The 24737-nt window shown below is 49.4% G+C and overlaps 1 protein-coding gene across 1 annotated transcript; it reads right to left on the bottom strand.

The window, feature by feature from the left end:
• Positions 1-5797: 5797 nt before the first annotated feature.
• Positions 5798-11755, bottom strand: CCK (cholecystokinin). Its single transcript, XM_045437011.1, has 3 exons — positions 11623-11755; positions 10137-10352; positions 5798-6202 (listed from the first exon to the last, which is right to left on the bottom strand). Exons 2-3 carry the CDS (start codon positions 10348-10350, stop codon positions 6069-6071), a joined length of 348 nt encoding a protein of 115 aa, XP_045292967.1. The 5' UTR covers positions 10351-10352; positions 11623-11755; the 3' UTR covers positions 5798-6068.
• Positions 11756-24737: the final 12982 nt, after the last annotated feature.

Here is a 24737-nt window from a genome sequence, read left to right as displayed (position 1 = left end):
TTTCTCCTGCCACTGGGACCTGAATGGAAGTGGGTGGGAGACCCAAAAGGGGAACCCGCAGAACTGAAAAGGGCAGGGGAGACTGCAGAGAAGGAAGGGCTCAGGAAATTGAGTCTATATCATTGTTACGGACTCCCGAGCCCTGCATGTCTGGATCAGGTCCTAATTAGCATATCAAAGACTTGGAGAATTTAAGTTATGGTCTACCAGCCTAGACTCTGAATGCCTGATCCCAACTGATCAGGAAATTAGTACTTGGATGGGAGAACTTCCGTCATATGTAGAGCACCACTCAGTTCCCACAGTCACTGGGGGATTTGAGATTTTCCAAACCAGGAAACTTCATTGGACTTCACCGAAAACTGAACTGCATTGGAACCATACCCCACAGAAGGTGGGTTAGACCTTGTAGACTGACCCTAACCAGGTTGGGAACCTAACCGCTAAAACAAAAATATCAACATTTTTTGTAAGACTTAAACAAGATCCATAATGCGATATTCAAATTGTCCAGAATACAATTCAAAATTGCTGAGCATACAAAGAACCATGAAATTTTCAATTTTTTCTCAGAAAACACAATCAGCAGACACCAATGATGAGATTTCACAAATGTTGGAGTTATCAAAGACTGTCAAGCTGCTGTTATAAAAGTGCTCAAATGAGCAATCGCAAACATCCTGGAAACACGTGTTAGAATAGAAAATCTTCGCAAGGAAATAGAAGATCTACATGGGGATTCTAGAACTGAGAAATACAAAACCATACTAAGAAACTCACTGGTTGGGACTCATTAGCAGAAAGGAAATGACAGAGAAAGAGTGAGGGAACCAGAAGATTGATAAATAGAAATTATCCATGGTAAGCCGCAGAGAGAAAAAATGAACAAAGTCTCTGGGACATGTGGGACAACAACAAAAGGTTGAATGTTTGTGTCATCAGAATCCCAGGAGGAGACAAGAAAGCATGTGATGCTGGAAAAGTATTTGAAGAAATAATGGTTGAAAACTTCCCAAGTTTGGCGAAAGATACAAACTTACAGATTCAAGAAGCTGAACAAATCCCAAACAAGTTAAACTGAAAGAAATCCACACCCAGATACAATATAAACAAACTACTGAAAGCTGAAGACAGAGAAAATACCTTGAAAACAGCCAGAGAACCGTATAAAGGAAAAGGATAGGGAGCAATGGAGGAGCTTTTTAAAAGAATGGTCAGGGCAGTCTCTGAGCAGGATATGTTAGAACTGAATGAGCTGAAAGGTCTAGTCATGCTTTTTGGAGCAAGAGGGAGCCAGACAAAGGGAACAGCAGGTGCAAAAGCCCTGAGGCAGGAGCGAGTTTAGTGTTTCCATGGAATAACAAGGAAGACAGTAAGGCTGTAGTGTGATGAGTGAACGAAGGGGTGGTGGTGAAGACGAGGTCAGAGAGGTGGGACTGATAATGACCATATGTCTAGGGGGAGGTCTGTCACGAGGGCTTTGTATAAAGTGGAGAACCCTGGCAGGTACGTCCTCACCTGGGGCCCCCTGCCCCTGTTCTCTGGGAGGACACATCTTAGAGCAGGGGACAAAACAGATAATTTTATTAAATCCTTTCAGAACCCAGAGCCCAGGGGAAATTAGCGAGGCAACAATTTTTCCTCTTTTTGGCTTGACCTCTGCTTTATGTATCTTCAAAACTCACAATCGTTTGAAGTTGTTGAAAAAAAAACCAAACAACTGAAGGTACCTGGAAATCTAAGTAAGCGGTCAAGATTCTTTTCCCTTGGCTCGTCAACCTGAGACAAGAAAGGGGGATGGTGTTTCTGTGTTGTTTGTTAAAAGAGTGAACATAGGATAGCCTTCTCCCATCTTCCCTCTCCTTTATCTGTGATTGGCTGCACCTGAGAACAAAGACGCCATCTGTAGGTTGGGGCACACGGGGTAAGGATTTTCTCCCTTTACAGGAGAAGTATGTTACAGTCAGATTTTGGTAAAGGGAATCTTGGGGAAGTGACTCCTGTCCACTCAGTGGCTGCTGGCCTTTTTGCGACTTGAATGGCCGCCGGTCAGGACAGGCCAGGTCGGGCCTCTTAAACCAGAGGTCTAGAGATGTGAGCGAGTGCAGGAGCCAGCAGGGAAGCCTCCTGTGTCTCGGCCTGGCAAGGAGCTAATTCCAGAGAGGTCTTACAGGTTCTGCCACTCATTCAGTCTGTGATCTTGAGTGGGTTTGTCGTGTATAAAATGGGGGTCGGGGTAGGGGAGGGTGCGCATTGAGCTAGGATGATAGCCGTTGGCCTTTTCCATGTGTAAGTTCCAATGGATCGAGCAAAAGGAGCCCTTCAGCGGGCTTAATGGGCAGAGCTGGGGTGCAAACAGCAGAAACAGCTGCAGGAGGAGGTGGCCTGGGGTGTAGGCCCGGCAAGCTGAAGGGATTCAAGAGAAGCAGCTGGCAAAGGAGGGTGGGGGGACGGAGAGGGGCCCTTGAGGGGAGAGAGGAGTGAGTGGGGAGGGGCGGGAGGGGAGGGTGAGGAGGGGGGAAGGGAGCATCATGGCTTCTGAGGGGCTGCCGGCTCTTCTGCGACACTTGCTCGGCTCGGCTGCAGAAGCCTGATGTGATCCCCCCGGAAGGGCTAAGGAAGAGCTGGGTTCTATGTTCTGGCTCCGAGGTCCCTGTGTCAGCAAGTGGCACAGAGACAAGCGCAGCGCACAGCAGTTAGAAGGGGACTGACCAGGAGCGCCTGGGTGGCACAGTCGGTTAAGCGTCCGACTTCAGCCAGGTCACGATCTCGCGGTCCGTGAGTTCGAGCCCCGCATCAGGCTCTGGACTGATGGCTCAGAGCCTGGAGCCTGTTTCCGATTCTGTGTCTCCCTCTCTCTCTGCCCCTCCCCCGTTCATGCTCTGTCTCTCTCTGTCCCAAAAATAAATAAACGTTGAAAAAAAAAAAAAAAAAAAAGGGGACTGACCTGAATCCAGCGGTGACACCAAGAGGGACAGGGGACAGATGTTCAGGTTCCCCACCCCCACTCACTGTGCTCTGTCAAGGCCCCTCAATGCCCCCCGCAAATTACCACCCACGCTAATTCAGTCTAATTCACACTCGCGCAAACACCGCTTACAAATGAGTCTCCAAGCCTGTTCTCTGCCAGACGGGGGCTCTAGGTGACCCCATGAGAAGTTCAGAACCAACCGCTTCAACCCTGGAGTCGCCATGTTGTGCGTGGCAAGTCACTTGGCCTCTCTGAGCTCCAGCTTCCTCTTTGAAGGGTAGGGTCATCGTCGCTGGCAGGATTGGGACAGTGTCCTGCGATGGTGCCCACGAGGCCCCTTGTACAGAGTCCTGCACCCAGAGGAGCGAGAAAACGTTCTTTTCCTTTCTGTCTCCTGTATTAGGAAGAACTGCAAAAGACTTTGAAGAGCAAAGGGGATTCGTGGGTGTCCTTTCAGGACTCTGGGCATTGATCCGATGCTGTTGAGGTCTGTGTTTCTGATGGGGCTACTTTGAAAGCCATAGGAAACCACAGTCATGCAAATAATTCTTGTCTATAGAGACGTAAGTGAATATTGTCCCCTAAAAATATAGGGAATTTCTGTCCCGGATAACAGATTATTCCAAACATTACATTCTACTGGCCTAAGGGTACGAACCAGCTTGGTGTCTCTCAGCAAATTCATTTCAGCATTCTTGATGCCTCCGTGTGTCTGTCCTACAGATTCTTCTTTGAAATGATATGACCTCTCAGTGGCCTCTTTATTAATGAGTTAAATGGCATCTTTGGTTTTTTTAAATTTATTTATTTATTTATTTTTGTTTTTCAATATATGAAATTTATTGTCAAATTGGTTTCCATACAACACCCAGTGCTCATCCCAAAAGGTGCCCTCTTCAATGACATCTTTGACATGTGTTCGTTTATATTCGTATGGCTCATGTCTGTATCTTTGAAAATATTTTACCATCTACTTCCCTGAGGATTTATAAATCACTAGGTCAGATCAGACCTTTGTCACCCATTCCCCACTGCTGATTTAATATTCAATTCCAAATCCTTCCCCATCCCCCACCCCAACACACACGCACACACACACACACACACACACTCATCCCCATCTATACCCAAGATCTCTCACACACCCAGAAAAAACTTGCGAGGTATGTGTGCTCTGTGCTAAAGATGTACACACCTGGGTGTTTAGCCAGGGCTGGGACCCCTGAGATCTGAAGCAGTCTTTGAGACCAAATTGTAGGGACTGAATGAGGTAATGTCTCACAAGGGGACAATATAATGTGTTGTCCGTTCAGAGTCTAAGTTTTACACTGAATTCTGACTTCACTTCAAGTTAAAGAATGCAAGGACCAGGGGCATCTGGGTGGCTCAGTCGGTTGAGCGTCCGACTTCGGCTCAGGTCATGATCTCACGGTTCGTGGGTTCGAGCCCCATGTCGGGCTCTGTGCTGACAGCTCGGAGCAGCTCGGAGCCTGGAGCCTGCTTCCGATTCTGTGTCTTCCTCTCTCTGCCCCTCCCCCACATGAGCTCTCTTCCTCTCTCTCTCTCAAAATAATAAACAAACACTAAAAAAAGAAAAAAAAGAATGCAAGGACCCAGTCTTCCTCTGAGGATTTTCCCGGTGGCCTTCTGGTGTCAAGAAAGATGGCACTGAGGGCCTGGGGAGGACCCCGGGCTGAGTGCGGCCCGTCCAGGACCAGGTATAGATGTGCCAACGTTCTTCCCAACGTCTGTTCCCTTTGGGGCTGCATGTCCTGCTGCATCAGGCCACCTGGGGCCTTTCCTGGATTGGAACCTGAGGTTTCTGGAGGCCTCGGCCAGGAGGCATGGAAAGGCTGCACTGTGGGTGGCTGGTGTCTGTCTCTGGGTGTCCTCTTGAAAGAGTTTCTGTCATAGACCCCTGCAGAGACTCACCGGCGGGATCGGTCCAAGAAAGGAGAGCCTCTGTGCTGGAGAGCTACCAGGATCACCTGGCCGGCCCTGAAATATGTCTCTGGAATATGGGGAGACCCAAAGGAGTGTAATCACAGGCTCCCCTGTAGACCACGCAGCCCCAAGTGTGGTCGGGACCCACAGCACTGGTACCACCCGGGAGCTTGCTCAGGCCCGAGGCCAGACTTGCCCCATCAGAAGGTGCAGGCTACCAGATTTCCCTGGTGATTCATGTGCACTCCAGAGTCTGGAGGGGCTGGGGTGCTGGGGGTCACACTCCCTAGGAGCGATCGTCTGTGAATCTCATTAGCTGGGGAACTGTGGGCCCGTCCCTTCCACCTCTCAGAGCGGTTTCCTCGTCTCTAAAAGAAGGACAATAACCTCTGTGCCACAGGGCCGTGGAGGGGTCAAAGGTTTGTGAAAGCACTGACAGCATTGCTCCATAATTTGGTTAAAGGCCAAGAGAACCTAAAGAAACCCTGGCGTGGGATGGGGTAGATGCCTCCTGAGGGGACGGGAAGATGGTGAGGCTCCACCTTGGGACGGATCCCGAGCTGCCTTTCTGGTCTTTACCCAGGCGAATGAGTGTTCACCACAAGCAGGACACATTCTCTTTTTGCAGTGGAGCCCAGCTGGAGCCCCAGGCCCAAGGTGGCCAGGGCTGGGCCATGGAACTGACCCAGGGGGCCCTTCCACTGGCCGTTTTGCCTGCAGCAGGGGAGTCCGCCCCATGCCCGCCCTCATTTCCCAAGCCCTCTCTGGGACCATCTACCGTAGGGATTTGTCCTCAGGCACCGTGTACCGGGCGGCCCTCCTTGAAGGTTCCGAGGATTAAATGGAGTCCTTTGCACTCAACAGACACAGGGAACTGGGGGGCAGGATGAAATCATTTTAATAGCATAGCAACACTTTAGGACCAGGTGTCACAGACGAGGAAAACGGTTTGTCTTCCGCTCGTACAATTCCGGTGAGGGGTGAGGTTGTAGTGAACAAGATTACGGACATAGTTTTCACATTGAAAACTTAATAAATAGATACTTAAAACGTCAAACTTCGGAGACAATGGGTCGTGAGTGTCATTGTTTTCGTATTCTGCCTCCTCTGAGCCAGGAGGTTGCTTCCTGGCTGCTGACAAAGGTGGGGGCCCTTAGGACGGGTACTCGTACTCCTCAGCACTGCGCCGGCCAAAATCCATCCAGCCCATGTAGTCCCGGTCGCTTATCCTGTGACTGGGGTCCAGGCTCTGCAGGTTCTTAATGACCGACATTCGGCCAGAAGGAGCTACAAAGGGCAGGGGAAGAGGAAACAGGGCCATTATATCTAGGAGCATCACCAATTCAATCTGAGAGGAGGACAATGGGAAAAGCCAGACAATTTGCAACATGCACTTTCTTAAAGGTATCAAAGAGTTACCAAGCAGTGGGACTGCTGGCCCAAAATCTCAGAGAAGACGAGGACTCAGGTCTGTGTAACCAGGGAGGGTAATATTTGCTAGCTATGGTTGTGGTTTCTAATCTGTAAGGATATAAGTGGATTCACTGACCGTGGCCTTTCACAGCCGGAACCTGCCTGGTCTTTCTACCCCTGAAGGGTGTTTTCTCTTACGTAGCTGGCCCTCAGCAGACGTCAAGCAAGGATTTTCTTGGTACTTACCCATTTCTGAAGTTCACTCCTTAATATCCCGAGCATACTTGACTCTTGTTAAGGTAACACAATTACAGTATTTTGATGCTAGAATGGTTAAAAAAAATGGAGTCCAGTCCTACCACTAGACAAATACCATTTAAAAATTAATTTTAAAGCTACCTTCTTTTTAAAAAAATGATATTGAGAGAAAGGCACACTGTCAGATTATAAAATCTTACGTCAGTAACTGACAGAAGAGTGGGCAGAAAGGCAATAAGGAAGTTATTTAATTCAGCCCTTTTGATCCAAATGCAATAACTGAATGAGAAATGGGCCTTTTGGAACTGGAGTTAAGTCCTCGGGAACAGGATGACTCTCGTGTATAATTCACATTGAGGGAGAAGGGACACAAAGGAGCAATTTCTTTGGAGACCTGACACAGTCCTAGGCCAAGGGTCACAGACAGAGGCCTCCCGGGTATGAAATCAGTAGAATGCCTTCTTCTGTGCAAGCCAAGAGGCAAGTAAGTCCCTCAGGGACCTCGAAGGGCCAAGCCCAGGGGACTTTAAAAGCACAGTGATGGAAGACCACCCCATACTTCCTATTGGATCAGGGCACTGCGTCCCCACTGCTTGTGATGCTGGCATTCAGCCCTTCTGTATGAGGCTGCCCCTGCCAACTCCTGCCCTCAGGCTGCAAAGAGTCAGACAGACCATGGCTTATTTAGTGACACATGACCTTGCAGAAGCAGTTCCTCTATCTCATTGGATAACCAAGTAAAGCCAGCTAAATTAAAAACCAGAAACAATAATACAGAGCCATGTCCCCACCCATTCTTTTCCGCCCCCCACCCCACCTCAATCCCTTCCCAGCCTTGGAATCCGAGAGTCAATCCAGCACATTCCAGCCCCTTGCAGATATCTCCAGCCTATGCACAAGGAAGAGAGCCCCAGCTATTGAATTGCTCAACATCTTTCAGGTAAAAGATTAGTCCTCGCACTAAAAAAATAAAAACAAAAAAAACCCTGCAGTCGAGTTATCTGTACACAGTCATGGAAATACGGCCCATCTTCCTGCCTGCCGCGGATGAACACCCCCACCAAAGGCTGGCACGGCCCCAAGTTCCAGTTAATGAGGCGAAGTGGCAGCTTCCACGGGCACAAGCAGCCTGGGTTCTTGGCGGGGGCACCACGTTAAGCCCTGGTGGTTGTGCTCCTTACACACCTCAATTTCCCCATTCCACACACAGCTCTGTGCTCACAGCGTGTGCATCTACCGGGGTCCTCACTTCCCCAGTGCAGATGAGAGTAGGGACTTACAACTGGTTTATGGAACGGAAGTGAAGGCCCTGTCTCCTTTAAACTTGAAAACCCCAAATGGGAAGCTGAATGGCTTCTGGACCCTCTGGGGAGGGCAGGGCCTGGACAGACTCTCAGATGTGCAGAGTCAGCCTAGATGTGTGGAGTCATGTGGCTTATGCATTCTTAGAGTCCTGGCTCCCACAGTGACGAAGAATAAGCGAGCTTACTGCACAGGGTTGCTGGGGGCTAACCGTACAGGTGTTACAGCTGTAGCATGAGAGCTTTGCTGGGCATGGGGCAGGTGTATGCCATATGTCCCCGTGCTCCTTCAATAGAATTGCTTCTCCTCAGTCACTGAAAGCTTTGCAGACAATCCCTAATGATCAACTCTTGAGCACTCCTCAAAGAGTGCATTATCGAGTTTAGGGTCTTTAAGCACAACAGTTGAGTAAATGCCCAGCATGATAATCAAAATAGTAAAATAGTCAAAGAAACTGTCGAGGTGTAAATATTTATCCCCGGGTCATATTCGTCAAACAGACGAGTCTGATTGTTTCCTAGCCAGTGCTCATGGTGGGTGTCAGCAGCTAGGGGAGGCAGAGGCTGCCATTCCCACGTGGGTTTGGTTGGTGCCACAGGCTGAAGGCCAAGGGAGAAGGTGGCTGAGAAGAGGTGCCGGGAAGAAGCTTCCAGCTAAGATTTGTAGCGTAAAGCCGCTGTCAATGTCAGTTCTGGGGAAATGGTGTGGTAACTGGCTTCCTTCCCGGACCTGTTTCTGGTGGTTTTTTTCCCTAAGGTGGGGAGGTGGCTCCAGATTATGGCTCCATGAAAAACCTACACTATTTCAGACTGGTCTGGCTGAAGTTCAGCCTACCTCCAAGGACAGACATTAACTTATCGTGATGCAGACAATCAGCAAGAACTCAAAAAGTTTTCAGACTTCCTCTGTCATCTGACTAGTATTTCCACATCTCTCGATTCAATTAGCTGGAGAGCAAAACAGAAGACAGTAGCTGGGACAATTTCTCAAAGAGAGGACAAAATGTAACACATCATCTTCTGTTTTGTTTTGTTTTCTTTTGTTTTCCTTCTGAACTCCCCTGGTCAAAAAGTCCCAATCTTACCTTCATATGAAACCATCGGAGACTCTGGAAAGCTGAGCCCATCATTTCCTCCTTGTCTAGTCAAGCCATGAGCTAAGCTTCAAATCCAGGTCCCGGCACATGAGAGGGTAAGGGAGCCTCATGGGAAAGGACCCCCTCCCACCCCTCCCAGCAGCATTTTTTTGTGGTTTATTGTCCAGCCGTGTCGGTCCAGTTTAGCCTACCGCCTCACAGCCTGTGTCGACCATAAGTGTCACTGTGGATCAAGTTGGTAGAAAAAAACTGCCCCGGTCCCAATCATGATTCCTAAGGAGCACACAGACGAATGAGCCTACCTCCGAATCACACAAAGAGCTAAAAGAGACCTAGGGGAACTCTAGCCTCATCCCTGCTTTATAGATGACACAGGCCCAGGAAAGGGGCAGGGTTGATACTATGGCACTCAGCTAGTGAGCCCCCCCGGTCACCTTATTCCTGGAGAAAGACTTTGATGCTGAGAAATCTGTGGCTTGAGGGCTCCTGCTGCAACTGGGACCATTTCTCCAACAGCAAAATAAAAACAAACAGGTCTATTGGGTGATCATTTGAAATCACTGCCGAGGGGAACTCAAAACTGCTCCTGATTCTTTCCTCCTGTTATGTTCTTCTGGGAAACCTGACACGTTGTTACTTCTTTTTAAATGGTTGCAGTCAGAACTCAAACGTTTTCTCAGCATTGATTCTTTCCTGCCAGGGGGCTTTCAAGTGTCAGCGTCAGAGTGGCCTGATTCCTCTGCATTTACAGTAGAGGGTATGTAGTAGAACTGCAAACCTTTTTTGAGTCAGTAATTTGCTCTGCAATTACCTTTTAATGTCTTCATAATGTGGTGTTGAGCTTAAATAGCAACACGTACCAAAAGTTAGTTTCAAGAAAGCTTTTAAAAACGGTTTTCCCCAATAAATGTAATCTTCCACACTAGCTCTCAGTTTGCTACAAAGGACGCCCAGAAAACCACACTGCCCGGTGCAGTACAATTGGGAAAAGAAAGTGAAAACCCTTTCAGCCTAACGCGCAGCCTGGGTTTCCGTTTGGAGAGGTTACCCACCTCCATCCGCCAGACGCTAAGGAAGAAGGTCGGGATTGGGAGCCCCGCGCGGGGGCGGAAGTGAGGGATAAGGACCTTACAGATGAATGAGCATCCGTACCTTTCCGGGCCTGCTGGATGTATCTGGCCAGCAGCGCGCCCAGGTGCGCTCGGGGCTCGCCGTCCACCTTCTGCACGGCCCTCAGCTGCCGCCGGAGCGCTTCCTCCTCCTGCTGCGCCCCTGGGCCCGCAGGGTCCGCCGCGGGTACCGGCTGCGCCAGGGCGCCCGCCGCCAGTACAGCCATCAGCACGCACAGGCACACGCCTCCGTTCATGGCTGCGGAGAGCGAAGAGGAGGGGACGTGAACGAAAAGGTGGGGCGTCGCGGCCTCTCGCGGACGGTCAGGGCACCTGGGGTATGGAAAAGCGGGCTCAGTCCAAACGCGCGGGGCTCCAGACCCGCCACACTTGTGCAAGGTCTAGGGCACGAGGGCTCGCCAAGCGCCGCCAAGCGCCGACGGGAGCTCCGAGCGCGCTCCTTTTGTCTTTTGGGTGAACCACACCCGGTGCCCCGGTGTGGGACGGAGACCCTGTCTTCTGCCCTGGTGAGCAGAAGGAAAACCTTCTGTTTTCCTTTAGTGCCAGAAAGTGTTCTTAAAGCGTCTGTCTTCTAACTGGAAAAGCAAGAGATTAATTAAAGATGGGAAAATTAGCTGGAGAGAAGACTCCGTGGGAGAAATGAGATCCTTGACAGCTAAAAAGCTTTCATAAACGGCGAAAAATGAGTAGCGCAGTTTAAAATGTGGGAACAGTAGGGGCGCCTGGGTGGCTCAGTCGGTGGAGCGTCCGACTTCAGCCAGGTCATGATCTCGCGGTCCGTGAGTTCGAGCCCCTCGTCGGGCTCTGTGCTGACCGCTCAGAGCCCGGAGCCTGTTTCAGATTCTGTGTCTCCCTCTCTCTCTCTGCCCCTCCCCCGTTCATGCTCTGTCTCTCCCTGTCTCAAAAATAAATAAACGTTAAAAAAAAATTAAAAAAAATAAAATGTGGGAACAATAAATAAAAGCCATATTTATAAAGTTTCTTTAAGATGTAGATGGGAATTGGCAGTAAACTACCACGCAAACCACAAGAATGGCTTTTCAAAATCAGAAATATGCGCTCCGTCTTCAGTCGTTGGCAAAACTCCGCTGCATCTTAGATCCACGAGCAGGTAACACTCGCACGTTTCGATCCCCAAAGCCCTGAATTTTTCTGCAACGCTTAGAAAATGAGTTTAAATCTTAAAACCTCTTGGTAGTTTATTTGAAGAGATTGCAAAGTACCTGGCACTTCTGTGCAACATCTAGCAAACCCCACTTTGCATGCTAATCCCAGCAAATAGATATTCCGGCATTGCGTGCTGCTGAGAACAAAGCAGGCGCTTGGAAGTCTCTCCATCAAGCTCTACCCACCCAGACCTCCTTGTTGTCTCTGACCTCGAGAAATGTCTTTCGAGCTGTCGGAAAGAAGACACAGGAAGCAGAAAAATGGAAAGGGTACAAAACCGAAGACAGTATTCTTCAGCCAACTTAACACTTGGATCCCCCGCGGGAGAGTGCGGAACCTACCTTCAGAGTAGGACGCAGCTGGCTTCGCGTTTCCACCGGAGCGGCGGGGAGCCCAGCCAAGTTCAGGGTGGGCCGGCAGGAGGCTGCTGCTTAAATAGCCCCTCCCGGCGCTGTTAGCCAGTCATCTATTTACCCAGCCTTGACGCAGACGGGCAGCAACACGTGCTCCGGGGCGGCCACTGGGGCGACGACCGATTGAAGTGGCTCCTGGGAGAGAGGGGGCGATGGCTCTGTGGAGTTGGTGTCGGGTGTCCCGCCCCCCTCTCTGTGGGGGGGGGGGGGGAGCTTCCTCTCCCAGATCTGTCCAGCTCTCTCTCCCTTTCTCATTCTAGGGTGGGAAGCCTAGGTGTGGGGAATCTCCTCCAGGATGGAGAAGCTGCTGGAGAGTTTAGTCTGCTTTGGGGACCGCAGGGGCCGGCCAGGGAACCGGGGACGCGGCGGGTGGGGTAGGGTGACTAGACAGGGCTGGGTGTCAGAAGTGTAATTCTGAGCTGGAGGGGTGTTGGCTCCCCTCGGAACCTCCCTGGCTGTTTGGATCAGTGAGTGGGCTTCCAGGGGGAGGGAGGGGTCTTCACTGTCTTCTTCACGGTCCTAGGAAAAGCCCTGGAGGTTCTCCAGGATTCCTAGGGCTTGTGTTCCCCAGTCAGTGAAAAGGGTTCCGGCCGGAGCTGGCTCCTGGACTCCCAACCTCTGTTCACGCGGCTGTAAAGTGGGGATGACACCACAGGGCTTTGCTCGGAGTTTGGGAAAGGGCTGTGTTTTCCTCCGGGGCTGAATTAGCTCCTGCTCGCGGCGCGCGCGGCTCCCGGTCGCCGACAAGTGGCGCCAGCGAGCGTCCCAAAGAGCCCCCGCTCCGCGTTCCCCTCCGGCAACGGCATCCGCCGCTCCCACCTTCCCTGAGTCGCCGAGCGCCCACGCCCGGGCCGGGTCTCCGCGCCAGCGGGGGCTGCTCGGCTTGGACGAGCAGGGGTCACTCGACGCCCGCAGGGGGCAACGAGGCACCGAGGCCGCCCTGCGTCCCTCCCTGAGCGATCGCGCCCCTGGCTCGTGTGCGAGGCGACCGGCGCCAGGGCGCCGTGGTGCCCAAGCCCGTCGCCGACCTGAAGCCATTTGCGTTGGCGCTCGAGTTCGCCGCGTCCCAGCGAAAGGCACCGCCAACCGCTTTTCCCAGCCCGCAAACAGAGGCGCGGCGGAGAGAGCTGCGCCTGGCCGAGAATCCACGGTCTGCCCCGGGCCGCCTCGCCCCCGAGGCCTCCCAGCCTGAGACCCGGGGGGTCGCGTCTACCCCTCGTCCTGTTCCAGGACCCTCCATTCCTCTTCTCCTTTCCCTCCGGAGGATTTGGAAGTGCTTCTTTCAAAACTGGCATCTGTGGGGCTCAGCTGTGGGGCTCCGGAGATGGCGGGACCACAAGGAGCGCTGCGAGGCGGCAGGGGTGGGGGGCGGGGGAGACACTTCTGGTTGCACCCCCCCCCTTTCTAAACTCTAGACGCTGCAGTATTTCTGCAACCTAAAGGAAACGTTTCTGAAAAGGCAGCAGATAAAATGTTTTCCCACGAGTCTGCTGCGAAGGTTGTGTAGTTCAGTTGGAGAGACTAGTTTTATTCCTGACCGTGGCCAAGACATTTCTGGGAACATAAACTTGTTATAAAACAGAATCATGGAGGGGCGCCTGGGTGGCTCGGTCGGTTAAGCGCCAGACTTCAGCTCAGGTCACGATCTCGCGGTTCCTGAGTTGGAGCCCCCCAGGTCCGGCTCTGTGCTGACAGCTCAGAGCCTGGAACCTGCTTCAGATTCTGTGTCTCCCTCTCTCTCTGCCCCTCCCCCACCCATGCTCTGTCTCTCTCATTAAAAATGAATAAATGTTTTAAAAAATTAAAAAAAATCACGTAACGGGCTTGTTCAAATGTCGCTAGAGTTTCTGATTCTGAGGTGAGGCCCAAGAATCTGCATTTCTAGCAAGTTCCCCATGATGCGCCTCCTGGTGGCCCCCCAGCATACATTGAGAACCACTGCTAGGGTGGTTCTCATAGGGAAATTCTTTTCCCTATGGTAAGCCGGTTACTTAACTTCCTTCCTTCCATGCATTTCATTAATAATTAATATTTATTGAACCCTTGCTTTGTGCCAGGCATTGGGGATTCAGTATGAACAATGATGACAGTATAATGGGGGAGCAGAAAAAAACAAGTAAACGTACATACACCCCCTGGTGATTCTGATGTATTTGGGGGACCCTCTGGGTGGAGGAGGTCGGGCACCATCCCAGAGAAATGTTTTGATGAGGGGGAAGGAAGGAATGAGGCTCCGGGTTCAGAAAGAAGAGTCTGGTTGTGATGTGAAAGGTGTTCCAAGTGAGAGGGGAGACCGTAAGTCAGGATCTGTTAGGAAGGCCAGGAGGGATCAAGATAGATTTATATTTAGGATTATAACCCATTATGAAACTATTAATTATTATGAAACATACTAAACATTATGAAAGTAATGTGTTCATCAGAAATAATTCAGAAAATAAGTAAAAGTAGGGAAAAAAGGAACAATTCCATCACCCCGGAACAGCCACTATTAACCTCTTGGTGTTCGAGAAGCCTGTGGAGGCAGTGAAACGGGGTGACTGAGGCTGACCTCGAGGCTCCATGTCATGAGCCAGGGGAGGAGGGTGTGGAGAATTACCCAAGACAAGGAATTCGGGTATGAGAGCAGGTTTGGGATATGAGGGTGAGGTAGGTAATGAGTCTAATATAAGATTGAACTCACTGCTTATGCATGCGCGGTCCAGGAGCACGTTTAGAATGAGCCCTGAGCAGTGCCCTCTCTGTCCCCCACCTGCCCAACCCTCACCCCGTTACCACTGAGCGAGACTCACCAGCTGGGGTCCAGAACGTGGAGGGTCCTTCCCCTCGTGCAGGGGGCTGAGAGCATGACAGCCGTATCCAGATGTGGCATTTGGGACGGAGCAGTGGTGAGACTTTAACTGGCTCTAGAATCTCAAAATTTCCATCTGATTGTGCTGAAAAGCTGTTAAGTGAAGTCCTGTTTAGAGTTAAGGAAGTGTCTCCAGCGGGTGGTCCTTGCAAGAGATGCAGTCACTTCAATGTAGGATTTTTAGCCACGGGAAGGATCTCAAAGACATATGTCCATTTTGCACTTGTAGAAAACTCAGTGGCATTTGCAGGGACATACTAGAGCCTCCTAATTTATTATCCACAGAATTTAAACTTGTTACAAGTAACCCCGTTTGAAAGAAGTCAGGAGACGCTTTGCTCTGATTCCTGATGTGTTGGTTTGAAGGCTTCTATTTTGGGTCTTGAGTGTTTCCCCTCGAACATGTATTAGAAATGCCATTATTTGTCCTGGAACTTCTCAAAGGCCCACGGAGCCAGTGTCATCTGCTATTACCTGGAACAGTTTGACTGAAAAGAAGGAAGTAGCTGTGGTCATTGTGAAGAGTGCTTCCTCTCCCGAATGATGAGTTCCCTAGAACGTCTTGTCTTAGTTTGAGTGCTGCAATAGCAGGGCTGAGACAAGCACCTGGGCACAGGGGGTTTATCTGGGAGCTCGAGGGAGCAGGGGGGAGGGAGCAGGGAAGAGAGAGAGAAAACAGTCTGGTGCATGCTGATGAGTGGGTTCCTGGTGTGGCAGCAGTCCCACTGGGGTCTCTGTGAGATATCTCTTGGAACGTGACTACCTGAGGCTAGGAGGAGAGTCTGGGGCATTTACTCACCAGCTCCCGTGGCCCGTTGGTTGAAGGCTTCTCCAGGGTGTCAGCTCCCCCTTCACTTCTGAATAGGCCTCCCTGCTCCTGCAGGGCCAGAGAAAGTTCTCCATAGAGAAGAGAGAAGCTGATGGCTGAGGTGGGAATAGCTACCAGGGAGCCGAGGGCACTAGCTGAGCCGCTATAACAAAACACCGTAGACTGGGTGGCTTAAATAGTATGCATTTATTTCTCACAGCCTGGACGCTGAGAGGACCCAGATCAGGGGGCCCTCATGGCCGGGGGCCTGGTCAGAGCTCTTTTCTTGGGCTCTCTTCCTGCTGTGTCCTCACATGGTAGAGAGACAGCAAGCTCTAATTCCATCATGAGGACCTCGCCCTCATGACCTCATCTAAACCTGATTATCTTCAAAGGTCTGACCTCCTAATACCATCACACTGGGGGTTAGGGCGTCCGCATACGGATTTGGGGAGAACGCATTAAGCCCATAGCAGGCTGCACCATAGCTGCATGTGGAAAATATCTTCCTCTTTCACTGGCGTTTCTGTAACATCAGTGGAATCCCTCAAATCTGGGGAGGAAGGTCCTCTCAGGTACGACAAACCCAGACACCAACAGGTGAGTAAAACAGCCTGTGCGTAAGCAACATCACAATGACAAACGTCAAGGGACACTTTTGGGTGGTAGTCAATCCCACTGGGGACCCCTCGGGCGAGTGCAGAACTCGTACTTCAGAGTTATCTTACCTGAGTGGGTGAGGGAGCTGGGTGTTTATGCATCGACTCCACACAGTCACTGGTTGAGGCTGGTTCCCGGAGGAAGGGCGGTAATCAATTCCCTAGCGCTTCTGGCCCACTGTGTGTGTGGGCCAAAGGGGTTTCTAGCTCCCACAGGAAGCCCATAGGGGGACAGTTACAGCTGCTGGCGATGGGAAGCTGGGCCTGCAGGCACTCTCAAGGTCAGGACTGAGGGGTTATGTGACACTGCAGATTTATTCCTCTAGCACTTTGCTAACATTCAGTGTTAGAGCTTACCATATTTTATCTTAATTTCCTACAACCGTGCTTGGTACATAGCAGTTGCTCAATAAATCTGTTGACTGACCTCTTCGTCTATGTGACTAGCTCACTGACCCGTACGCCAGGGGACAGGAACTGTGACTTATGGGCTGGACGCATACTAAGTGATCAATAAACATTTACGGTGCAAACAACTCTTATAGTTTAGTAGACTGGTTGTATGAGGTGCTTGGTGGTGAGTGAAAAGCCATTTGCTGACCCTCGGCTGGGTCACTGACTCCCAAACAGTCACAGGAATTGTCTTCAGCACCATTTCTTTCGCCAGGGATGTAAGAGCCACCTGAAATGGGAGGTTGCCTCATGAATGGGTAACAAGTATGAGAAGCGTTCAGCTCCCAGTCATTGATCTCCACGCAGAATAAGCCTTTACTTTTCATACTGAAAAGATGAGAGGAACAGTACTTGCTGGAGAAACAGGCTGCCACTGTCCTCAGGCCTGTCGCTGGGCTCAGTTCCCTTTGTAGAAGGTTTTAAAAGAAGCCTCTATGGTTATACCTGGGAAAAGTTAATAAGCAGACTCAAGTTCTATGATCCTGCCAATCCAGCTTCCCTCTGGAGCCCCTTACGGCAGAGGACACAGTGTGTCCCTCAGTGGTCTCAGCTCCCAGCAGGGACACGTCCCGCCTTATCAGCCCACTTGGTGCCCAGTGCAGGCCATTTTTCCTTCTTTGAATTAATGCCTGGGCAGCTGTCCCAGGACAACCCTCCTGGGGAGAGCTCTTAGTTTTGAAAAATAAATTTAGGGGTACCTGGGTGGCTCAGTCAGTTAAGCATCCAACTCTCGATTCCAGCTCAGGTCACAATCTCATGGTTCATGGGATCGAGCCCCATGTCGGGCTTTGCACTGACAGCATGTAGCCTGCTTGGGACTCTCTCTCTCTCCCTCTCTCTCTCTGCCCCTCCCCCACCAGAGCACCCCCTTTCTCTCTCTCGCTCTCTCTTCCCCCTCCCTGCTTGTGTCCATGTGTGCTCTCATTCTCTCTTGAAATAAACATTTAAAAATAAATATGTAAAAATAAAATTAAAAGGTTTGAATAGGTATTGAATGCACGTCATTCACGACTGAAAAGGTAGAAAATAATGAATGAAATGAAATGAACGAAACGAAACGAAACAAAACAAAACAAAACAAAACAAAACAAAATGAAATGAAATGAATGAAAATGAAGTCTTACCCTCACCCCATCCTTATAACATCCTGAGAGGCAAAGAGTGATTCTAGTTTATAGTAAATTCTTCCAAAGGGAGTCCACGCATATACAAGTGCATCAAATAAGTGTCACACACACACACACACAATATCCCCATATAAGCACATAGTACATAATGTTCTCTACTTTACCTTTTTCACTTAAAATATATCTTGAGGTCACTTTGTATTGTTGGCATAATTCTACCTCAATATCTATAGAATAGCCCTTTATATGGATGTGCTTTAATTCATTGAGCCAGGGCCCTAATGTTAAGAATTTAAATACTTTCCAGTATTTTCCAATTATAACAGAAGCTCCTTGAACATACATCATTCTGCACATGCACAAGGTTACCTACGGCACGAATTCGTAGAAGTAGAATTGCAGAATTAAAGGGTTTGTACACTTAACATTTCATAAATATTGCCAAGTTCCCCTGCATGGCAATTGTTCCCAACTGTCAAGGACAGCAGATTTATCTTTTCTTGCTTATTAATTCTTCAGCTCCAGCTACTTGGCCAGCTCCTCAGCCACACCCACCACTTGAGAGCATTAGCTCTGAGTTGGTGGAGAGCGGACCTCGCTGAATGACTGGGTTCAATCTTTGAGTGACAGGTCTGTTTGAATTCCAGCATGTGTAGGAGGCAAAGTGTAGGCAACGCTTCTTAGTATGGCTGGTACTGCCCTCTAGATGATGTTTGGGAAATGTATGGGGACTTTTGGGGGGGGTGTTGAGTACAGTAATGGGGGTGTCTATTGGTACTGGGGGAAATGGGGGCCAGGATGTCTAGGTGTCTGGCAAGCCCCTGGATAGACAACCACATAATGTTGAATGACCCACTAGACACTCAAGTAGGTGAATAAAGCCCATGATGATGATGTGAGCCCACATTTTGAAAACTCATATCACCAAGTCCCAAGGTTGCTTGTGGTATTGGAGCTCCCTCTACATACCTGTACTGGCCCATGAATCTAGCTGCCTTAGTAAAATCCTTATATCCTTTAACCTTTGGTTCAAATCATCAATGCAGAGAAAAATGTCTCCAAAATTCAGTTGCAAAATGTGTTACTTGTCTTAAGACCAAACTTACTCATTCTAAGTAGGTGCAAACATCTGACAATTTCCTCTTCTAGTTAGCTGTGCCTGACCATTTACATATTGAGAGACATACCATTTTATTCTAACTTGCTTTTATATTATGTAATATACTTTCTCTCTATAGTATGTTATATTTGGGGAATTATATTGATTTTTAAAATATTATGTGTTTAAGTGTATTGTAAGAGTTAAAAATGTAACTCCCAGTAAAGGGAGTAGTATCTTTTGTCCAAAGTGGGTGTTGAGTCAGATGGGGTTGGGATTCAGGACTTAAGAACTTGGACGTTTAAAGCCTAAGCATGATGTTTTTTGCTATCTTAATTCAATCAGGGGAAAGTAAGAGGGCAAAAGTTGGGAGCAGGGATTGAAGGCAGGGACCCTGGAAAGATGGGGTGGAGTGTGTAAGTGTGTGGAGGGCAGGGCGTCAGGATATAGTGCAGAGAGAACATAAGTACACATCCCTCCTTCCTCACCTCGCTACTGACTAATGGGCTTGACTACACCATCCAACCTGCACTCACTTCTGTGGACAAGCCTGAGATCCGAGGATGGACAGGGAGGTCCCACATGCCAGTACAGAGGTGGGCAGATATTTGGGGTTTTGGGAAAAGCAAGTTTGGGCTGCTTTGCAGAGGGATAATATTGAACAGCGTCCAAAAGGCATGTTGACGGGAAAGTAGCCCAAAGAAAAAATTATTTCATGCTAAAAAGCAGCGGTATTTGAACTGCGAGAGTTTGTACCATAAATGTAAAAAGTTCTATTTAGATTTTCATTCCTTAAGGAATAGCACAAACCTGCAGCGAGTGCAATAAAATGTTAAAAATTGGCAGCCTAGAAATGAAGGATCTGTGCATACATTTTCTAGCACCCAGGATGATGAGTGAAGGAAAGAGTTTGTTTATCAGCTTCTGTAACTTCCCCAGAGATGGCTGGCAACAGACGGGCCTCCAGCTGCGCGGGGAGCTTTGGGGTGCTGGGCCCAGGGGCTGCCGAAGACTTGAAAAGGAGTGAGAATGTGATCCTATCTGCCAGATTGTGTTTCTTATGTAAGTTTCTGGAGCTGAAAGAGATTCAATCTTTGAGCAAGAATGTTGGCTTATATTTTGGGTCTGCCTTCATTTGGGTTCCCCACCCCCCAACACAGAGCCCGAGACAAAGACCTGGATGCAGGTAGTGTGTTTTGGAGAGCATCCTAGACTGCTGAACTGAGAAGGTTGGAAAATGAGTCTGGGAAGAGAGAAAAGTCAAGTAAATGTGGCTTAATAAAGAGGTTATTGATGAAGGAAACGGGCTCAGTCTAGCTGGGGCCCTTCTGAACAGCTGTATAGGAAATACCTCTCACCATCGTACCACTGAAGCATTAATCCATGACTCCTATGTCCTATTGTTTGAGGGTTCTGTGATGGGTTGGGGGTAGGGCAGAGAATAGAGATGCAGGTACTCTATGTGGATAGCCACCGGCCTGTACAGGAACCGTCCCCAGCAGCTGCCGACGAGTACAGGTGGGCTGAGGGGACGTGGGTGAAGCATGAACAGTGTCTCCTGCAGCCCCTAAGTGCAAACCTGAGGAAAGATCCCATTACATTCCTGAACTGTGAAAACATGCAGGCCTTCCTATTTTGTTCTTATTCTTTGGAGGGAAGTGTGCACCAATGGGTACAAATATTTTGCCTGGAGAAACGTTCAAGTAACACATCCTCTTTCTTATGTTGAGTACTGTGATCTTTCCTCTCCGACCCTGGGAACTTTGTAAGTCCTGGGTCTCCCACTCACGGTTTGTGCAACGCAGAGCAAGCCACTTTGGTGTCATGATTCTGTGTTTGCACAACTGTCGAACAAGGCATGTAGGAATCACTTCCTAGAATGGTGTGAACTCTCAATGGGATAAACCTTAGTGGAGGTGAGTTCTTGGGGACAAGAAAACTTGCATTTTCAGCCTTTTCCCACATTCAGCTCTTCTTGGAACGAAAAGACTTGTCTCAGGACGAGATACTGATGGGAGGAGGGAGTAGAAGTGAGAGGTGTTTTCGGATTGGGTCACTAACACAGATTTGCGCTAAGCCTCCTAAGTTTTATCACTCACTCTCTTCTCTGTGAACAGTGGCTCCTTTGAAGTCAAAGTGGAGGAAGAATCACACTAAAAGCTCAAGTCCTCTAAAGCTCCAGTTTTGGGAGACTTATTCTGGGCTCCCCGTGGACGACCCTTGTATAACAAGATGCTAATTTTAAAGAGAAATCATGGATGCAGAGAGCAGGAGTGATAGCGCAGCTCTTTCTTGGCAACCCTAGTTGCCGCAAGAGTTGCCAGGCTGCTAAAGGCATTCGCTTGTGCTGTACACACAGCTGGGAAATTCAGAAGTGAGGAGCTGGGTTTGTCACCAGCCAAAGCCCTGGAACTCACAAAGCAATCTGCTTTCCTTGGGAAGATACAGATGGGCCTAAAGGATTCGTCTAGAGAAATGCTGCTGGTGTCATGATATGGCTGTGTTTCTTTTTCTTCCACCCATAACTGTTCATTTTCTTGCTCTATTTAGTTGATTTCATCTTATTATTTATTTTATTCTTTTAAAGAACAATGCAATAGGTACTGTAATTGGAAATAACTGGCCTTCCCAGGGCACGCCCTCATATATTAATATAGATGCTTCATCAGATGCCATGGGTGCCTTGTGGGTCAGTCTGACTTCCAGCTCCTAGCCCCTGTGACTCTTTGCCCGAGTGTTCTCCCTGGTGATGGGAGGAGTCTTCTTGGCCATCAGAGGTGGGCTTTAAGTGCTGGGGATTAATGTTCCCCAGGAGCAGCCCTCAACCAGCCACTCATGGGAAGCAATGAACACATCCCCAGCTCTCTCACCTAAGCCATGTTCTACGCTGGCTGTCATAGGTCCCCACCAGGGTTCAGCCCCAGTTGCCCTTGGTGGTACCATGCCCAACAATGCACCTTTCAAGTGGCTGCCTTCCTTGCTCTGTTTCACTCCCTTATTTCCATCCCCTGTGCTGTCTGGGATCACCTCCCAAGTATACCACTCGCCCTCAAAGCCTTTGCTCAGGTCTACTTCTGGGAAAACCCAAATTATGACAGTCAAATTTTCAGCTTCTATCAGAGTCATATTCCAGAGTTAAAAATATTCCTCATGCTTACCCCCGTCATGGGCAATAAACTCTCTGTGGACCGTGTGGCTAAGAGACAGTCCTGGGATGCTGTGGTAACTAAGGGAGTAGTGTTGGCCTCAAGGAATTTATTAGAGGCTGACATGCGGACGTGGACACTAGGGTTTATCTTAACGGGTTGCAGAAACTTCCTTTTATACAACTTGGCAAAGGATTTGCTGCATGCAAAGTGGCCTCACCTCGGCATCAGGACTCTCATCCGTGTATAGGACCATCAAACCACATGAGAAACCCCAAGTGCACATTTCCTTGAGTCTGAATCACTTGTTCTGGACTAGTTCTTCTCAGTGTAGAGTCCACTGAGAAGAATCATCAGGGGTGCTTATTAAAAAGGCAGAGTTTGGGCCTTATCTTAGACCTGCTGCATCAGAACCTCTGAAGGTGGGGCCAAGGTGTGCTTTTTAACAAGCTCCTGAAATGTCTTGGCCAGGCTTCCCCAAAGCCGATCTGAGTAATGCATCTGGTAGGAGAGTGGGGGAATCAGGGCAGGAATGGGGGAGGCCAAGGCAGGGTGCATCCCAAACACAGCCCCATAGAAGTTAGCCTCCATTTGATCCTGCAAGGGAGCTCTGGCATTTAAGTTACATCTCAGTGATGTCCCTACCTCAGTGATGTCTCCTGCACCTGTCAGTCATTGGCTAAGGGCAGGCAAACTCACTGGCACTTCTGGTTCTCTGGAGGTGAAGGCAAAGAGACTCCAGTAGCTTGAGCATAGCCCTCTAGAGTCGTAAGTGGAAGCCATTAGAAGCTGGGGCAGGGGAACACGGAAGAAAGAAAAGGGATCCAAGGGCACCTGGGTAGAACAGAGACGGTGTTCACTCCAGCAGGTGATTATAAAAGTCATGGGGCTTCTCATGTGGCAAAATCAAGATACTGGACTAGAATGAATTCCGTGGAGTGGAGACAGTAGGAGTGGGATCGAGGGGGAGGTGGGGCAGGGTTGTGGCTCCACTGGACAGTTCCAGGTGAACTTAGCCTTCCAGGCCAGCTCCTTTTGAGATGCCCCCACCACTGAGCTATGCAAACATGCCTTTTCATTCTTTCTGGTTGTCGGATGGGTAACTTTTAGTCTGCACACCCATGCTATTAGCTAAGCATGATTGAGTGAGACCTGCAAAACCTCTCTCTGCTGGAAGGGAAGGAGCCCCCATACTTACTGCCAAGTCCCTCCCCTGCCCACAGATACTCTAAAGGACATCCCAATCCCAGGAGAGGCTCACTATAATTATTTGAATGGTGTGAGAGAGTCATTTCACAGGCTATTTAAAAAAATTTTTTTGGTAATGTTTATTTTATTTTTGAGAGAGAGAGAGAGAGAGCATGAGTTGGAGAGGGGCAGAGAGAGAGGGAGACACAGAATCCAAAGCAGGCTCCAGGCTCCGAGCTGTCAGCACAGAGCCCGATGCAGGGCCTGAACCCACAAACCATGAGATCATGACCCGAGTCAAAGTCAGACGCCTAACCAACTGAGCCACTCAGGTGCCCCAACAGGCTATTCTTTTTAAGCAGCTGCCTTGCTGTCAAGTACTAGGAGTGTCCTGGGAAAACCAGGATTATTATTATTTCTTTTGGGGTGAGGGGAAATTATGTCTACATAAAATTAATGAATTTTTGAATCATTATAAAAGGGAAACAAGAATGGATGGAAATGTAGGAAAAGGCGGGAAGGGATGCCAGACCCAGCCAGGACTGGCTTCACATTCCCGGCTTGGCACATTTCTGCATTTGGCCCCCCAGCAGCCACCTCTCAGAAACACTCCTGTGAAGGACTTGTCATTGAGGTCAGTGGAGCCTCTGTGTGGCCAGAACCCGATCATTGTTGGAGATGAAAACACACTCTTCCTTTCGGGGAGAAGTTACAAACGCTAGACCTTTATCTGGGGCAGGGACCAAAACATCTGATGGTTTGTTGCCCAACTTGGAAAGCTTTAGCAGTGGAAAGTCTGGCTGCTGGATTATTTGCATTTCTGTCAGGGCTTAGAGGCTCTGAGCTTTCTGGGCCACGTCAAAGGTGATGTCCCCCTGCCCCCTCTCGATTCCTATAGCTTGGGTCCTCATGGGTTCTTCCCTAGGCTGTTATCATAGCTTCTGAATCCAACCCTTCCTTCCCCTGTTCCCTTCCCTCTTCCTTCCTCCCTCCCTTCCCTCCTTCCTTCCTCCCTCCCTCCCTTCCCTTCTTCCTTCCTTCCTCCCTCCCTCCCTTCTTTCCTTCCTTCCTTCCTTCCTTCCTTCCTTCCTTCCTTCCTTCCTTCCTTCTTGCCTGCCTGCCTGCCTGCCTTCTTGCCTGCCTGCCTTCTGCCCTTCCAATATCCATTGCTGTGCAACAAATTACTGCAAAATCAGACCCTTCAGGAACTCTTTCTTGTAGTGACCTTCACATTCCTGTGACTCCAGTTTCCTTGCTGGCATCTGTCCTCTCTCTGAACCTGAGATCTGGGACCAAGCCAGAGTAAGGGCATCTAGGAAAGACTATTTCTCTAACCAGGTGCCCCACCCCTCCATTTTACCCCTGGGGCCTGTCCCTCTCCCTGCTCACAGTTAACTGAATTTTCCAGTTGTGCCTTTTACGTTTGAGGCCAATGTGGCCGAAGCACAATTGGGCATCATCTCATATCTCCCTTTAAGGCTAACATTAGCTTAAGAGGTTCAGTGGAAATGGGAAGCTGGTTGCTCCCAGACTTTGTGGGATGTTGGTGAGTCAGGTGTGGACCAAGCCTGCTGTGTTTGGAAAATAAAGTGCCTGCCACCTGAGCTTCTCTGCCTCGTCCAGGATAGGGCGCTTCTTGCCAATTGTGGACTCACTCTGTGCTCTGAGGTGTGAGCTTAGCATTTATTCTTCACCTGGTCAGACAGTCCCTA

This window comes from Leopardus geoffroyi, chromosome C2, assembly GCF_018350155.1.
Source record: "Leopardus geoffroyi isolate Oge1 chromosome C2, O.geoffroyi_Oge1_pat1.0, whole genome shotgun sequence".
NCBI lineage: Eukaryota > Metazoa > Chordata > Mammalia > Carnivora > Felidae > Leopardus > Leopardus geoffroyi.
This window is presented reverse-complemented; position numbering and strand designations above follow the sequence as displayed.

Coding starts and splice junctions, on each gene's coding strand:
- CCK (XM_045437011.1), bottom strand. CDS start 10,350: ATGAACGGAGGCGTGTGCCTGTGCGTGCTGATGGCTGTACTGGCGGCG. Junction 6,203..10,136: donor CATCCAGCAGGCCCGGAAAG/GTACGGATGCTC, acceptor TGCCCTTTGTAG/CTCCTTCTGGCCGAATGTCG.